The 17,695-nt window shown below is 48.4% G+C and overlaps 1 protein-coding gene across 4 annotated transcripts in view; it reads left to right on the forward strand.

Annotated features, from left to right (window-relative positions):
- The window catches only part of LATS2 (large tumor suppressor kinase 2), a 93,417-nt gene that overhangs the window by 58,321 nt on the left and 17,401 nt on the right, over positions 1 to 17,695 (forward strand). For all 4 annotated transcript variants that reach the window (XM_017951107.3, XM_009191569.4, XM_003913639.4 and 1 more), the window contains one exon: positions 17,128 to 17,260. In XM_017951107.3, coding sequence (XP_017806596.2) covers positions 17,128 to 17,260 — 133 coding nt within the window. The remainder of the gene's footprint in view (positions 1 to 17,127; positions 17,261 to 17,695) is intronic.

Genomic DNA, 17,695 nt, shown 5'->3' on the forward strand with positions numbered 1-17,695 from the left:
GTATTCTTCTTTATGTCTCCTTTTGCATAGTTGGGGAACTTACCTAGGGGGTGGAAGTGGAATCTTGGTTGTAGGATTTCAGCATCTTTAACTTTACTAGATATGGTCAAAATATTCTCCTGTGTGATTGTACCAATTTACACACTTTTCCTCAGTTTTATCAAAATGCAGTGTCTCTCTAACTTTGCCAATACTTGCTGTTGTCAGACATTTAAAGTATTTGTCAATCTAATGGGTGTGAAATGCTCCCTTATTTTTTTCAGTGAAGTTCTATGATTGCTGGTGACATTGGACTTCTTGTGACTATTTAAGTTTTGAATTCAGACTTTACCACTGCCTTTATGAACTTGGGGAATGATTACGTCTCTGAGCCCCAGTCTTCTGGTGTGGTGAAACATAAATACCTACATCGAGTTATTGTGAGAAGGAAGGACCACACGCATGGCTCCTGGCTGTTAGTGTCTCAGTCTGAAGTCATTCTACCAACACCACCCAGCGGGCTGCCCTCCCCACTGAGGAGACCCCCCCGCCCCACCCAAGGCTGTAGTCTGGAGCAGCAGGAGCCAAAGAGGTCCAGTGAGAGCAGGGGGCACCTCTTGAGAACCCCAGCAGGAGTCCTGGGAGAGCCGCCCAGCCCTGGATGCAGCGCCCGCCCGAGGATCTGTCCCACGGTAGCTGGCGATGCAGCAGCAAGTACCACTGTGCCTCTGCGGCATCCTGCTGGCCTGTCAGCTCCTCGCCCACCTCTCCCCTTGTACCCGGCTCCCCATGGTGGAGCCAGAGTGGGCCTCTTAAAACAGAAGTCAGGGCACGGTGGCTCGCGCCTGTAATCCCAATACTTTGGGAGGCTGAGACTGGTGGATCACTTGAGGTTAGGAGTTTGAGACCAGCCTGGCCAACATGGCAAACCCTGTCTCTACTAAAAGTACAAAAATTAGTTGGGTGTGATGACGCGCATCTGTAATTCCAGCTACTCAGGAGGCTAAGGCAGGAGAATCGCTTGAACCGGGGAGGTGGAGGCTGCAGTGAGCCAAGATTGAGCCACTGCACTCCATCCTGGGGCCACAGAGCAAGACTCCATCTCAAAATGTGTGTATCTATATCCCCTACGACTAACTACTCCTTCCCTTATCTTTGGCTCTGATTGGAAGAAACCTGATTATTGGCTCAGCCTCCTTATATCTCAGTGCCTGGAAAACAGGCTGTGGTCTGAAGACACAATTTTTGGCTTTTAGGAAAAAAAAGCCTGCTGGCTTATAATCAGTTTGGAGGATGCATGTCCTGACATTCCACTGTCAGAAACATAGACTAAAAGAAGAAATTCTAACTGGTGGGGTAACAGCCAAGTTTTAAACAAAACGGTTGGATTTTAAAGCATTGTTGGAAGATGGAAACTTGTTACAGAGATTCTGAGCCTTTGGAAATATAACTTAAAAATTAAACCCATAATATGTATCTATTTCAAATTTACACTGTAGCTTTTTCAGAAAAATACATAAAAACTGCATAGCCAGGAAATTTCACTTTTTGCTACCATACTTCATAACTAAAATATTTGTATACTTTACCAAATTACCTTGTCAGTGACTCTTTGAGGGCACTTTGTGAAAGTAGCAGATTACTGTCTTCTTTCCTGGGTGAACCTGTAATTTGCCAGATCTTCCAACCTACTTGACAGCATTTTAAAAATAACCACAGGGAAGCAAGCTCTGTTCAGTCTGCATCCGAATGCCCCCTTCCCTGGGCACTCACGGGCTGCCTGTCCCCAGCAGAGCGAGCTGTGGGAGGCACGGACAGCCCCAGAGCCCCCAAACATGCACAGCCACTCTCAAAAAGTCCCAAAACATGCACAGCTGCTCTCCTGAAGTCCCACAGTCGGAGACAGCTGTGTGCAGTGAGGCAGGCCTATGTGCCATTGTTGAGTAAGTGGATCTTTTTGATGGAGACAATGGCAGAATTTTCCAGGCAGCCTTTGTCTGGAAGTGAAGAGCAGTGTCTTCACACATATTCAGCCTACTTAATTTCAGGAGCCAGGAGTGGCTTGGAGCCCAAACAGAAAAAGTCTGCTTTTCCAGAGTCACATTTAAGCTGTTCATGCTTCAGCTCTGATGATTCTGACTTATTTTTTGGCTAACTTTTAACGCTCAATTATGGTCCAAGTTAGTCCTTTATAAACTCAGTCTCATAGCATGTAACTTAGGTGGCACAACAGGTCTCTGTAGGGCTAAGCTGGCTGTTGACTCGCTTTTTTCAGGGATGTACACGGTGGGCGCTGGAGACCAGGGCCGGAGGGTGGCCACCTGTGAGAGCTGCCTGTGTGTCTTGGGCCTGGTCGTCTTCTCTGCTCACTAATGACAGCTTTTCCAGCCTCTCGCAGGCTCTGGGCCACCACCTTGCTTGCTGTGATTTTTTTTTTTCCTCCCTCCTCACACATTATAAGCTGAGGCAGAAACTGAATCCTTTCCTTTTTCCTTTTTTTTTTGAAATGCAGTTTCGCTCTTGTTGCCCAGGCTGGAGTGCACTGGCATGATCTTGGCTCACCACAACCTCTGCCTCCCGGGTTCAAGCAATTCTCCTACCTCAGCCTCCCAAGTAGCTGGGATTATAGACATGCGCCAGCACGCCTGGCTAATTTTGTATTTTTAGTAGAGACGGGGTTTCTCCATGTTGGTCAGGCTGGTCTCGAACTCCTGGCCTCAGGTGATCTACCTGCCTTGGCCTCCCAAAGTACTGGGATTACAGGCATGAGCCACCGCGCCTGGCCTCCTTTTTATTTTATTTTTTTTTAAATAGAGTAGGGGTCTCATTCTGGGGCTGAAGTGCAGTGGCACATAGTTCACTGCAGCCTCCAACTCCTGGCCTCACGTGATCCTCCTGCCTTGGCCTCCCAAAGCACTGGGATTACAGGTTTTCCTTTCCTTTATGAAGACCTTTTTCCTCCTAAGGTAGTGTTCCCAGCAAGAGTGTGAATGAAAACCCCAACTCATTCCTTTCTTAATTCTGCTGCTAGAGCTCCAGCAGACAGGGCTTTGTCTTACCCATATCTTACCACTCTTCCTGTCAGAAAAAACACTGGAAGTTCACAATGAAGCTTGCAGATGAACTTGGCAAGGCCTTTTATGACCCTGGACCTGAACCTACCTTGGAAGGCAGAGAAAGCCCCACTTCTTCCGGGGTCAGTGTAGCCCTGGCCAGCATGAGCCCTGCCCAGGAGGAGTGCCAGAGGCCGGCTCTGGGTCCCAGCATCCCTCTGGCTTACACTACACCCTGTCAAGGTCAGGTGATCTTCTTTCTCCAGTTTCTCTATGCGCAGTCTTCTCTGTTCACCAGGCAGTTTGTTGAGCCTCCTTTTGAGTCCTACGCCAGCGCCAGCCCTGCCCTCCATCTGACCACCTTCAGCTCATTCTTCTAAAGTGGGCGTCTCTCTGACTTAGTGTTGGGCTGCCTTTTGTGTTGGGAAAACATGGGCCTCTACCCAGTCATGACGCCAAGCCCTCTTGACTGATGGTTCCCAGAATTTTCCTAGAATTGCATCTTCTGTGGGACCACCGTGGTCCTTCCCGTGGAGTATCCCATTCCTGTGCTCTGTGCTAAGGCTTCCTGGCTATGCTGCTTTCCCCAAGCGTTTAGAATGCTGGGGCTGGTCTCTGTCCCTTGGAGTCGTGCTCATGGCCTGGCGCACGACGACTCCCCCCGTGGATTTTACGTAATTACTTATTTTCCTGGTGACTTGTACAAACCAAATTTTAGTGTACCAGTTGTCCTTAAAAACAGCAATGTCCTTGTTGGTATAGGTTTTGGAAGGAGACAGAAAATCTTTCCTCGTGAAGCTCTTGTGCAATCTCATATTGGGCTTGGCTCACAGACCCCTTGGATTTGGGATACTGTTGAATAGCCCCATGGTGCTGTTAGAGCAGAGCCCTTCCTGCTGAAGCAGACGTGTGCCTGCCAGGTTGGAGGTAGGGGGCCGGGAAGCCCACTGCAGTGCTGGTTTCCTACGCCCAGAACAGCATGCTGTGTGCACATGCAAGTTCATGCCGACACACACGTGTGGTCAGTGCCCAGCAATGCTGTACCAAACACTAGCACTGAACAGGATGTATACTGTTAAAGTTTGATTCTCCCTTCCATTACAGAAGCTTTTTTTTTTTTTTTAAATTTGAGACAGTGTTTCACTCTTGTTGCCCAGGCTAGCGTGCAATGGCGCGATCTCAGCTCACTGCAGCCTCCGCCTCTCGGGTTCAAGTGATTCTCCTGCCTCAGCTTCCCAAGTAGCTGGGATTACAGGCATGCACCACCATGCCTGGCTAATTTTGCATTTTTATTAGTGACGGGGTTTCACCATGTTGGTCAGTCTGGTCTCAAACTCCTGACCTCAGGTGATTCACCTGCCTCAGCCTCCCAAAGTGCTGGGTTGGTGAGGTGTGAGCCACCACGCCCGGCCACCATTACAGAAGCATTTTAAAGTGCTTTTGAATGTTATATTCTTTTGTATGTTATATTCATTTTAAAGTGTCTTTGTGTGCTACTTTTTTAAGTTGGAGTATGTTTTTCTCACAGGGAGATTTGACCTAGTAATAATAGCCATAGCTAAGAGTTTAGCACCCTTTAAGAACAAAAGCATTTAAACATTAAACATTAATAAAAGTAATTTTGTAGTCAAATATTAACCCAAACAATTATTTACTTTAGAGCCTTAAAAGATATAAAGTTATTTAAAAAGACATTTCTGGCCAGGTGTAGTGGCTCATGCCTGTAATCCCAGCATTTTGGGAGGCTGAGATGGACAGATCGTTTGAGCCCAGGAGTTCGAGATCAGCTTGGGCAACATGGTGAAACCCTGTCTCTACCAAAAAGACAAAAATTAGGCCAGGTACAGTGGCTTACGCATGTAATCCCAGACTTTGGGAGGCCGAGGTGGCTGGATCCCTTGAAATCAGGAGATCAAGACCAGCCTGGCCAACATGGTGAAACCCCATCTCTACTAAAAATACAAAAATTAGCCAGGCGTGGTGGCGGGCGCCTGTAGTCCCAGCTACTTGAGAGGCTGAGGCGGGAGGACTGCTTGAGCCCAGGAGGTGGAAGTTGCATTGAGCCAAGATCGTGCCACTGCACTCCAGCCTGGGCAACAGAGCAAGACTCTGTCTTTCAAAAAGAAGAAAAAAATAAAAAAAAAGAAAGACAGACAAAAATTAGTTGTATGTGGTGGTGTACCTGTAGTCCCAGCTACTCAGGAGGCTGAGGTAGGATGATCGCTTGGACCTAGGAGGCAGGGTTTGCAGTGACCAGAGATTGGGCCACTGCACTCCAGCCCGAACTCTGAGTGACAGAGCAAGACCCCTCTCAAAAATAGTGATAATAAAATTTTTAAAATGTATTTATTTAGGTTCTCAAAATTCACTATCACACCAGCAATCAATAATGGAACAATCTCATTTTTTGAAGAAATATTATTTCTAAGCATTTTGTTAAATCTTTGTTAATAATTATCTTACCTATTTGAAAATTTAACTTTTCAGAAAACTTTATGATCTTACAGCAATTGAGTTTATTTGGACAAAAGCTGAGAGGACCAAACCATTCAGAATTTAAGATAAAATAGGCTGGTTGCAGTGGCTCATGCCTATAATCCCAACACTTTGGGAGGCCGAGGTGGGGAAGTTTGCTTGAGGCCAGGAGTTTGAGACCAGCCTGGGCAATATAGTGGGACCCTGTCTCTAAAAATGAAAAAGAAATTAAAGAATAAAGTTAGCCAGGTGTGATTGCCTGCACCTGTAATCCTAGCTAATTGGGAGGCTAAGGCAGGAAGTTTGAGCCCAGGAGTTAGAGGCTGGAGTGAGCTTTGACTGGCAGAGCAAGACCCTGTCTCTAAAAAATATATTATAAATTAAAAAAAAAATAGCCAGGCACCATGGCTCACACCTTTAATCCCTGCAGTTTGGGAGGCTGAGACAGGCAGACGGCTTGAGCTCAGGAGTTCCAGACCATCCTGGGCAACATGGCGAAACCCCATCTCTACTTAAAAATACAGAAAATTAGCTGGGTGTGGTGGTGCGCACCTGTAGTCCCAGCTACTCTGGAGGCTGAAGTGGGAGAATCACCTGAGCCTGCGAAGTCAAGGCTGCAGTGAGTCGTGTTTCACACCACTGTACTCCGGCTTGTGCAACAACAGTGAGACCCTCTCTCAAAAAAAAAAAAAAATTAATTAATGTTTTAGAAGATGGGCATTTGTCCAGATTATACATAGCAGAGAGCAAAATAGAGCCAGTTATCAATTATCTCCTGTTGTGTAACCGACCATCCCAGAATTTTTAGTGTCTTAAAAATAATGACTTTTTACATTTGTTATTATTTTATTAATTACTATTTTTTGAGACAGAGTCTCACTCTGCCACCCAGGCTGGAGTGCAGTGGCGCGATCTCAGCTCACTGCAACCTCCGTCTGCCAGGTTCAAGCAATTCTTCTGCCTTAGCCTCCTGAGTAACTGGGACTACAGGTGTGCGCCAGCAAAATAATGGCTTATTATTTCTTATGGCTCTGTGAGTTGGCTGTGCTCAGCTGGGCAGTTCTTCTGCTCCATGTGGCATCTGCCGGGGTTCCATGTAGCTCATTGCACTGGGAACTTAGCTGGGGCTGAATACCCAAGAGGGCTTCACTCATGGGTTGGAACTGCAACACAGTTAACTGGATCTGTCTCCAGCCACGGTGGGATCTGAGGAGTGAAAATGGAAGCAGCCAGGTTTCTTAAGGGTAAGGCTCAGAACTTGCACAGCAGCACTTCTGCTTCATTCCATTGATAGAGCAAATCACAGGCCAGCCAATATTCAAGGTGAGGGGAAGTAGATTCCGCTTCGTACTGGGAGCTGCAGCCTGTACATACAGGGATGGGAGAAATTATTAGTGCCTATTTTTTGGTAGCACTGTTACACATGAATAGAAATATAGGATCCAGGACCCCTGAAACCATGCCTTGTGTGTGCGTGTGTGTGTGTGTGTAAACTAATAGAGAATTTTTGGTTAGGTTTCTGTGGAATGTGCTCACCTCTGTTCACCTATCTCAACTGTGACAAAAATTAAGTCTTGTGTTAGCAAACATCCCTCAAAATCCTGGAATTTTACAGATAAACTTGTATATTCATAGCTTGCCATTTTATTGGACACAACTGATCTGGAGAATTTTTGTGATCTGTCCACAATTATGTAGCTAGATAGTATAGGCAGTTTTGTTATAATGGAATCTGATATATGTGTAAGCATCTTATTGTCATGCTCTCTTTAACAAAAAGAAATTATTGTTCTTTCGTCGTAAAATTAAGTCATACTTCAATTTTTCATGTTCTAATCAAACTCTTGTTCATAGGCATAACTGATTTGTGTACATAGTTACTAAGAGACATAACATTTTATACAGTCAACATTTTTTCATGTTGTTTACACTATTGAAAGTTGCCTATTTTGTTTTTGCCTATTTTTGCTACATACTCAGTATCTAGAACAGTGGTAGATTTGTTAGAGTTTTACTTATAGGAAGTATTATTTCTGGCTGTGGTAAGTATATTCTGAGGACTATATTAGTTATAATTATTGTTTAGTGGTGGCCACATGGCCTCTAACTCCCATCCCACACTTTACTATTTCAGGGGCTGATATATTATAGCTAAATCTGACAGACATGATTATGGAAATCATTTTTTAAAAACTGAATTATTTTAGCCTGAGGATAAATTTCAAGAAGTAAAATTGTTAAATCAGGATACAAAAAATTTAATAACTTTTGATAATAAGTATTCACCCCTGAATATTTTTGGTTTATACATGACCAAGAATAGTTTTGCCAGCCCATTTATCTTTATTATTACTTTATTATTTTTGAGACAGAGTCTTGCTCTGTCACCTAGGCTGGAGTACAGTGGCACAATCTCGGCTCAATTGCAACCTCCGCCTCCCAGGTTCAAGTGATTCTCCTGCCTCAGCCTCCCGAGTAGCTGGGACTACAGGCGCATGCTACCACTCCCAGCTAATTTTTTGTATTTTTAGTAGAGATGGGGTTTCACCGTGTTAGCCAGGATGATCTCTATCTCGTAACCTTGTGATCTGCCTGTCTCGGCCTCCCAAAGTGTTGGGATTACAGGCATGAGCCACCACACCCAGCCTATCTTTATCATTATTGACCTTATTTTGGTGCTAACAATAGTTATAAAATGCTCTTTATCAGTGTTTCTTTTTTTGTTTTGTTTTGTTTTTGATGGAGACTTGCTCTGTTGCCCACACTGTAGTGCAGTGGCATGATCTTGACTTACTGCAACCTCTGCCTCCCAGGATCAAGTCATTTTCCTGCCCCAGCCTCCCTAGTAGCTGGAACTATATAGGTGTGTGCCGCCACGCCTGGCTAATTTTTTTTTTTTTTTTTTTTGTATTTTTAGTAGAGATGAGGTTTCGCCACATTGTCCAGGCTGGTCTCGTGATCATTGGCAAGGCCAAGGATTTTTCATGTTCATTTTATTTTAGGACAAATTTAAGGCCAGGCGCCCTGGCTCATGTCTGTAATCCTAGCATTTTAGGAGGCTGAGGTGGGAGGATGGCTTGTCCTCCAGAGTTTGAGACCAGCCTGGTTACAGTGAGAGCCCATCTCTACAAAAAAAATTTTTTTTTAAATTAGCCGAGCGTACTGGCTCCTGACTACAGGGGGCTGAGATGGGAGGATGCTTAAGCCCGGCAGTGCCAGGCTGCAATGAGCGCTGATCGAGCCTCTGTACTTCAGCCTGGGTGACAGAGCAAAAGTCAAAAAAAAAAAAAAAGGTGCTGGCTTGCACAGCACAGATAGGAAAATCGGAACGATACAGAGATTATTATGGCCCTTAAAAATACACAAAACAGGCCGGGCGCGGTGGCTCAAGCCTGTAATCCCAGCACTATGGGAGGCCGAGACGGGCGGATCACGAGGTCAGGAGATCGAGACCATCCTGGCTAACCCGGTGAAACCCCGTCTCTACTAAAAATACAAAAAATTACCCGGGCGAGGTGGCGGCGCCTGTGGTCCCAGCTACTCGGAGGCTGAGGCAGGAGAATGGCGGGAACCCGGGGGGCGGAGCTTGCAGTGAGCTGAGATCGCGCCACTCACTCCAGCCTGGGCCGCAGAGCGAGACTCCGTCTCAGAAAAAACAAAAACAAAAAACCACACAAAACAAAAACAAAACATGCCAAACTTCTGCATTCCTTTCAAAAAGACATATGTTTATACCTGTATGTGCCCAGCAGCTGTCCCCCGGGCGCGTGTCTGGTGTACCAAGGTTCGGGGGCTGCGGCGCCGCCACTGCGGGGGCCGGAGCCTGCGCTGCATCCCTGCACGGTGGCGGCTCGTTTTCCTCAAGCGCACAGACGTTTAAACTCCAAAGGCCGCTGCTTCCATTTGTCCCGCACCTGTTTTCCAGTCACAGTCGGCTCGCACACGGCACGTACTGCGCCGGTCCAAGGTCGCCCGGGCCCCTGACTCGCGTGGACGAGGTCGTGGACAATGTCGCGGAGCCCCTGCTCCACGTGCGCAAGGCCGCCAGGGCCCCTGCCCCGCGTGCACAGTGTCGCTGTGGTCCTCGCCCCGCGTGGACAAGGTCATGGGCCTCTACCCGACCAGCCCAGGGCTGTCGACCCCGCCCCGCCTCGCCCGCGTGGACAAGGTCGTGGGGCCGGGAGCACCGGAGCACCGGAGCACTGCGCTCGCGGGAGGGGCTCGCAGTGGGGCCGGTAGAGGAGCCCTGGGCCCGGAGGGGCCTCATTCTTCCAGGCGCCTGTCCGTGGGGGTGGAGTTGGAACACCCTTTGGAAATTCCAGCCTCTCGGCTCCTATGTTCTCGTCAAAAAATCTAGGCCTTTGGGTCAGAGATTCTTCTGAAGACCAGCCCGCTGGCAATCCTCCAAGGAAGCACAGGATCCCGCCAGAGACGGCGCAGTCTCCTCTGCCAGCCAACTGGCCCCTCCTCCTCTTCTCCCCTCAGTCCTCGTGTTTTCTTACTTAATTAGTTAATTAATTTATTTATTTTTGAGACGCTCTCTTGCTCTGTCTCCCAGGCTGGAGTGCAGTGGCATGAGCTCAGCTCACCGCAACCTCCACCTCCCAGGTTCTAGTGATTCCTGCCTCAGCCTCCCATGTAGCTGGAGCTACAGGCACCCACCACCATGCCCAGCTAATTTTCTTACTTTTTACAAAGATGAGGGTCTTGCCCAGGCTGGTCTTCAATTCCTGGCCTCAAGCGATCCTGCCTCGGCCTCCCGAAGCGCTGGGATTGCAGGCGTCAGCTACGACCGAAGTGGAAGTTACCTGAGGAAGCCTGAGAGACAGGCAGACACAGAGGCCCACGCAGACACCATAGGGCCAGAGCGCTTGTTTCTACTTTTTCAGCCAAACCTCATAGTTGGAATGTTAAAACTTTAGGATATGGTTTTGCTAAGGCCTGAAAAATGCTTCCTTACCAGGAAGGGCTGAGTGGGGGAGGATCTCCATAGGAAATTCCTTCCCTCATAATAATTGTCACTGTATTTAAATTACTTGCATTCACATGGCAATGCACGTGAAATACTTCTGTTGCTTAGACATTGTGAGCCCAGCTCCTGCCTTGCTAAGAGCTGAGTGGTAGATTGAAGGAACGTCTTCCAGTTCCCACCCGTCCTCATAAGCCCTGTGCCTGCTAGAGGGGGACCAAGCCCGGAGAGCAGAGGGTGTGTCAGGAGCCCATGCTGGGCTGCCTGGCAGCTGGTCAGCAGCTGGAGAGCTGGGTGAGGGCAGCTTCCCTGAGGGACAGCAGAGAAGACCATTAAATGGTGATGTACCTGCAACAGAGGCCTGGATCATCCCATGGGGAGCGTTGGAGCTGGGGTGTGGTCCTTGCAATTGAGAGGACCAGCCTCAAGATACTGGCAGGGCCTGAGGTGTCCCACACCTCAACCACCTCGCCATTTTGTTAAAGTGCCTCTTTTGCAGTCCTTTCTATATCAGATAGCATATGGGCAAATCTCACATTTTCCAGGCTTCATAGTGGTTAGGTCCAGTGTTAAGTGAACACCAATTTGTTGACAAAATATAAGAGGAGAAATCTCTTGGGAAAGATACCTAAGGTATAGATGTTCAAAACTGCTTTATTCACATGTAATCCACACACCCAAAGTGGAGTTTTACAAGAGCTGTCAGTAGCAGCAGTGAAACCTCAGTTTGTCTTGCCCTTCTCAGTCCCTCCCCAGTCTCTTTGTTTTAGCCATGAGGCAGAAAACCTCTGGAGGAGCCCGGCTTTAATGGAGTGGGAAGAATTCCTTCTGTCTCGTCCAGGGCCACCACCCCAAGCTGAGAATAGCCCACTGCAGTGCATGTCACTGCTTTCCAGAAGCGGTGAGGCTGCCAGGCCCCTCGGAGCGCCCTTTATGCCATAGTATTTAGCCCTACTAGCTTCTGTTCTACAGCAAGTCTGACAAAATAATTTTTCATTGAATATTTAGGAATCTGCAAGAATAGCCCACAGGGTAGCAGATAAAGGCTCCAGGTAAGAGCCCGTCAGACTCTTATTTTGTAACCATTGTGGCTCCCCAGACTGTGAGGCATAAAGTTGATGCCATGTTAGGTTTTGCTGAATTTGATATGGAGTGTGAATAATAGCAGTTCTGCCTTCAAAGTATCCAGAATCTTCTATCAGCCCAGGCGCAGTGGCTCATACCTATAATCTCAGCACCTTGGGAAGCTGAGGCAGGCGGATCACCTGAGGTCAGGAGTTCGAGACCAGCCTGGCCAACATGGCGAAACTCCATCTCTACTAAAAATATAAAAATTAGCCAGGTATGGTGGTGCATGCATGTAATCCCAGGGAAGCTGAGGCAGGAGAACTGCTTGAACCTGGGAGATGAAATTTCAGTGAGCCAATATTTCATCAGTGAGCCACTGCACTCCAGCCTGGGGGACAGAATGAGACTCTGTCTCAAAAAAAAAAAAGGAAGAAGGAAAGAAAAAAGAATCTTCTACCACTCTAATGTAAGTAGAAAAAAAAAATGCTTCTGGACTGGATGTGAGATGTGAATGAAATCTCAAAGTCAAGGTGCTTCCAAGGTTGGGAGCCCTGAGAGGACAGGTGAGTTAGAGGCAGGAGATTGGGTTTTGCCCATGTTGAGTCATCTTACTCTTGCAGCCGGTGGCATGGAGTGGTCACTGATGAAGCAAGTGTTGAACACCGCAGGTATCTTGTGCCAAATCTGGTGCTCATATGATGGCTTCAACTCCAGCATTGATATCTGTCTAGAAGAGAAGGCTTAATTTATGGGCGTGGTAACCAAGTTCAAAGGATTAGCATCCTTTTCCTGTGAGATATTAAGCAATCCTAAATTAAGCTTTCTTGAGTGTTTTAGGAGAAAAATTTAATGTGTGTAGGATTTTCTTGTTGCACGTGGCTAGGTGACACAAAGTCATCAAAGTCTTGTTAGCCTACCACATTACTCTGTAAATAATTAGTAAGTGCATGACACACACATTCAAAGAGCATTAAGATTTTGTGAACTTCTGGCCGGGCGTGGTGGCTCAAGCCTGTAATCCCAGCACTTTGGGAGGCCGAGACTGGTGGATCACAGGGTCAGGAGATCGAGACCATCCTGGCTAACACGGTGAAACCCCGTCTCTACTAAAAAATACAAAAAACTAGCCGGGCGATGTGGCGGGCGCCTGTAATCCCAGCTACTCGGAGGCTGAGGCAGGAGAATGGTGTAAACCCGGGAGGCGGAACTTGCAGTGAGCTGAGATCTGGCCACTGCACTCCAGCCTGGGTGACAGAGCGAGACTCCGTCTCAAAAAAAAAAAAAAAAAAAAAAAGATTTTGTGAACTTCTGAAGAATGGCACGTGTGCAAACTAGATAATGGAGTAAAACTTGGAAGTTGCTGCTGTTGTTAATGTTGATTTGAAATTCCCTTTAGTCTGTGCTTGGTGCATCTCTGCTGTGTACCTTATCTCCATCTTCCACACACCAGGGCAACCTGCCCAGTGGAACAGGCAGTATCTTCTCACTCCCTGCTTGTAGCTCTTTCTTCCTTTCATCTATCCTATGTCACAGTCTAATTCAGTCACTCATTCATTGAACAAATATCTGCTGCTCTCTTTCTACGTGCTAGACACTGGAGCACATACCTGAACTGTCCTCGCCTTCAGTTGGCTTGCAGCTTCACTCTTGCTTTGGGGTAGGGCTGCTCAGCCTTTCCACATGTTGGCATGCATAGACGTGGATAATGTTTACACAGCAGCCTGAGGTAAGACGTGGATAATGTTTACACGGCAGCCTGAGGTAAGCTGGAAGAGATTGGAGGTGTCTATTGAGGCTTGGTGAAAAGAACTCATTACATTTCTTTCTATAATTATTGTAAGAAGAATACATAGTAACTAACATTAGAGCCATTAAATATCAAACATGCATAAAATCTACAATTGCAGTTTTTATGTTTTCTCCCAGAAACACATAAGATACCTTTGTGAACTGTAGCAGCTAACCTTTAAATGATGCTGATGCCAAAACATGACATCTCCTTTCATCCCTAGAGCAACCTGTTAGCCTTATTTCCCAGATGAGGAAAAGGGCACTCAAAGTAGGGAAATGATTTGCTGAAGGTTACACAGCTGCTAAGCAGCAGAGGGGAGGGTGAACCCAGGGGTGTGGGTATAGCCACCTACGATGCTAGATAAGGACCCTTAAATGATGATTTTTGTACATTCTTCTTTTTAAAAATATTCTTTTTTTTTTTTTCTTTTTTGAGACACATTCTTACTTTGTTGCCCAGCCTGCCCTACTTCCTGGGCTCAAACAATCCTCCTGCCTCAATCTCTTGAGTAGCTGGGATTACAGGCATGCGCCACCAACACCCAGCTATTTTTTTTTTAAGGGGATCTCACTGTGTTGCCCTGTCTGGCCTCAAACTCCTGGGCTCAAGCAGTCTTCCCGCCTCAGTCTCCCAAAGTGCTAGGATTATAGGCATGAGCCACCACATCCAGCTTGGTCTCCATATATTCTTAAGAAAGGAAGGTGAGTGGCCAAGCTCCTCGGCCGGGCTTCAGCTGCGTCTCTCTGACGCGCTTCTCCCACGTCCTGGCTCCGACCTCTTGCCATTCCCCAGGCTGTGCACTTGCCTTCACTCTGTGACTCTGCATGTACTTTCTGCCTAGAGGTCATGTATTTCTGATGGATTCGGAAGTGGATTCCCATTTCCTTCAATGTTTAAAACATAGCTGTGTGTATATGTACAGTAGCATCTTCCGAGAGTTAATGTGTAGATAGGAACTACTTACTCGCTAAAGAAGGGTTGGTGGGCAGATAACAAGGGCGAGCCTCGACTGACGTGGGGTATTTATTTATAAACAAGCTGCTCAGAAGTGCGGTTCACTTTTAGGACTTGAAACTCCCGTTGAACACGAGTCTTCACTTGCGGTCTCCTTGCCGATTTTTCTGAGTTCCTAGATTTGATGCACAGTAGACACACACGTCTTGAGTAGTGGGTGCTCCATAAACAGGGAGAGAGCTTGACCTAGTCTGTCCTGGAGCTGCCCTTCCTTGGCAGTCGGCAGGTACTGGGTTAATGAGCACAGGCTGGTGATTCACCCCGCAGGAGACAGAGCGTTGGTCACGTTTCAGACGAAGCAATTGAACGGTTAGTGCTGATGGAAAGGCTTGCGGTTAGAGTCGGCCCCAATTGGCACATTTTTTTTTAATGGGCGCCGAAAGCTCCAGGGTGATCCCACAAAGATGTGGTCTTATATCGTGTCTTCCTCCAAGCTGTTGAGTCTTTACAGACGTGATCTCATCGCATAGCACAGCTGTGAAATAGGCGGCGGGAGTCTTATCTCCCTTCCCAGGTGAGGCCAGGAAGTGCTTCCCTTCTGACCACTGCTGCCTTCTCTCTGCGGCTCTGCCAGGTTGTAAACACTTGCCCTTTCTGGGAGTCCAGGCACCGCTTTCACAGACAGGTCTGTTCTTATTCCCATGTTCCAATCTGTCACTTCACGTCCCTCAACTGCAGCGTGGCCTGCCCATGTGGCGGCACCTCCCCAGGCCTTCCACGTCGTGCTCCTCTGCAGCCCTGTCCCTGTCCCTGCCATCTTGCCATCCCACGCCTGCATCACTAAGAACCCAGGCAGTTTACAGCCCGTGTTTTCTGTCCTGCCAATCTGCTGGCGTATGGCCAGGACTGGAAAGCTTGATTCCGTATTAGACCATCATATATGGATAATAAGTGCTGAATTTGTTCTAGGCACTGTATTAAGTGGGCAGATGCAGCCATGAGTAACATGGTTTCAGGCCCTGCCAGGTTCTTCTTGTCCTAAGGGAACCACAGACACACAGCTGACTGTGATTCAGGTCATGGGCACCACAATGCCCTGTCCAGAGGTGGGGGACACTCAGTGCTGCGTCTCTCTCTGCAGAGCGGCTCTGTGACCACGGCCAGGCTTCCTGCTGCAGAGCAGCCCTGCACAGCCTCCCCCACTGTCCTGGGGTCTCTCTGCATCTCCACCCCTTTCTTTTTTTTGTAGATGGAGTCACACTCTGTCGCCAGGCTGGAGTGCAGTGGTGTGATCTCAGCTCACTGCAACCTCCACCTCCCAGGTTTCAAGCGATTCTCCTGCCTCAGCCTCCTGAGTAGCTGGAACTACAGGCGCAAACCATCACACCCAGCTAATTTTTGTATTTTTAGTAGGGATGGAATTTCACCATGTTGGCCAGGATGGTCTCCATCTCTTGACCTCCTGATCCACCCGCCTTGGCCTCCCAAAGTGCTGGAATTACAGGTGTGAGCCACCACACCCAGCCATCTCCACCCCTTTCTTCTCTGCTGTCTGGGTAACTATGGACTCCTTTCCGGAGCTCCCGGTTCTGCATTTTCAGTTTCCTCCTGCCTGGCTGCCCTCCTCGTCGACCTTCAAAGGGCTCAGCCCTCCCTTCTCCTGCCAAAGCCCTTTTTGTGGCCTTTGCCTGTTTCACCCTTGTCCCAGAGCCAGTCTCAATGGTGTTCTTTTCTCTCTGCTTACCCTCCCTGTTTGCCTACAGCTCTGCGGAGCTGTCCTTGAAGGTGAAGGGGGCGCTGTCATCAGAGCCTCACTGCCCTGCCCCACTGGGCTGCATCTCTTCTGCACCCTCCTGCCTATTCTGTCTCCCCCAACCTGAGTGCCTCCAGCTCTGCACCCACAGCCGCCCCCAGCCTGACCTGCTGATGCCACATGTCCCAGTTTGAAAGCTTCCTCGACTGCCTGCAGACAGGAGCAAAACCCTGAGAGCCTGGCCCCTATCTGTGGGTCCATCCCCCCATCTCCACCTACCCTTGCGTGCTGCTGCCATGGGCCCATCTTTCCCCAGGCTTCTGCTCTGGCTGTCCCATCTGCCAGGAATGCCTTTTCTCTCCCAGGGCTCTCCACCTGCCCAAAGTCTGGAACAGCTAGCCATGCCACCACCTCATCTTTCGAGTGGAAGGAGGCTTTCTCCTCTGGCCCTCTCCCATTTTACCTGCCCTCTCCTGTGGTGGCCACCAGTCTCTGTGTTCTTCCCACAAGCAGTTTGAGGGACTTGTCCTGGGTCAGTGTGTCTGTCTTGTCTTCTACAAGTCATATCTCTGAGGGCCAGTCCTCTGCTGCTCTAGCCACCACGGGGCATTGTAAACAGTAGGCATGTAATATATGACTCCTGCGCAGCTGCACCCTCTCCCTGGGGACAGGTTTCCTAGTCCCAGAGTTAGCCTGGAGATGAGCCGAGGTTAAAGCCAGGTTCCCTGACTCCCACAGTTCTTCCCCTTAAACGTTTCTAGTTTTAGGTTCATCCTGACCTCACCAGTCCAACCACAAAAGTTTTCTGAGGAGAAGCAGAATTTAAGTCTCTTTCAGGCCCATCAAAATTCCCATGTCCTTGACGTAAAGCTAAGTAGTCCATGGTGTGGCTTGTGCTAGGCTTTTGTCATCAGGCACCTGCAGGGCACACAGCCACCCACACTCATTCTGAGGGTTTCCTGCAGCGCGTTGCAGGTTCTCAGCAGCTACAGAGGCAAAGTGTCCCAGCACAGTGGGGACGGGAGTCCCTGGGGGCTTTGTTTTAGGATGACGTGCACTTACCTCTCCCTTACTTCCCTCCCAGGAGATGGCTGGCCGAGCTCTCAAGCAGACGGGCAGCAGGAGCATCGAGGCTGCCCTGGAGTACATCAGCAAGATGGGCTACCTGGACCCGAGGAATGAGCAGATCGTGCGGGTCATTAAGCAGACCTCCCCAGGTGAGCCCAGGCCCGCAGCGTGGTGGACAAAGATGGTTTGTGGCTTAAGGACACAAAACCATGTGCAGAGGGGTCCAGCCTGGCCTGGCCAGAGCCAGTCTCCTGTCACATTGCCTCGTTCAGGAAACGGGCAAGCTGAGCCTGCCCTGGCCTGAGCCTGCCCTGGTGGGAGCAGCCCCAAGTAGTAAACCATGGGACGTGCCTGGCGCTTGCCCCGTCCAGCCTTGTCTGAGATTACCTTGGTACTTCCTACCTAGGGAAAGGTGTGTGCTTGTTTTATGAAAGATCAAAAAAGTCAGCAAAGTGGGCGTAAAAATAGTCTTTTCACTTTCTCTTGGGCCTGTGGAGGGATCTTTGACAAGGATGGCTTCTTTCCTCAATTCTAAAACACAGCTTTCTCACACTGTAGCCTCCGAGAGTGGCTGCTCAATGGCA

The sequence above is a fragment of the Papio anubis genome, chromosome 15, assembly GCF_008728515.1.
Source record: "Papio anubis isolate 15944 chromosome 15, Panubis1.0, whole genome shotgun sequence".
In the NCBI taxonomy this organism is placed as follows: Eukaryota; Metazoa; Chordata; class Mammalia; order Primates; family Cercopithecidae; genus Papio; species Papio anubis.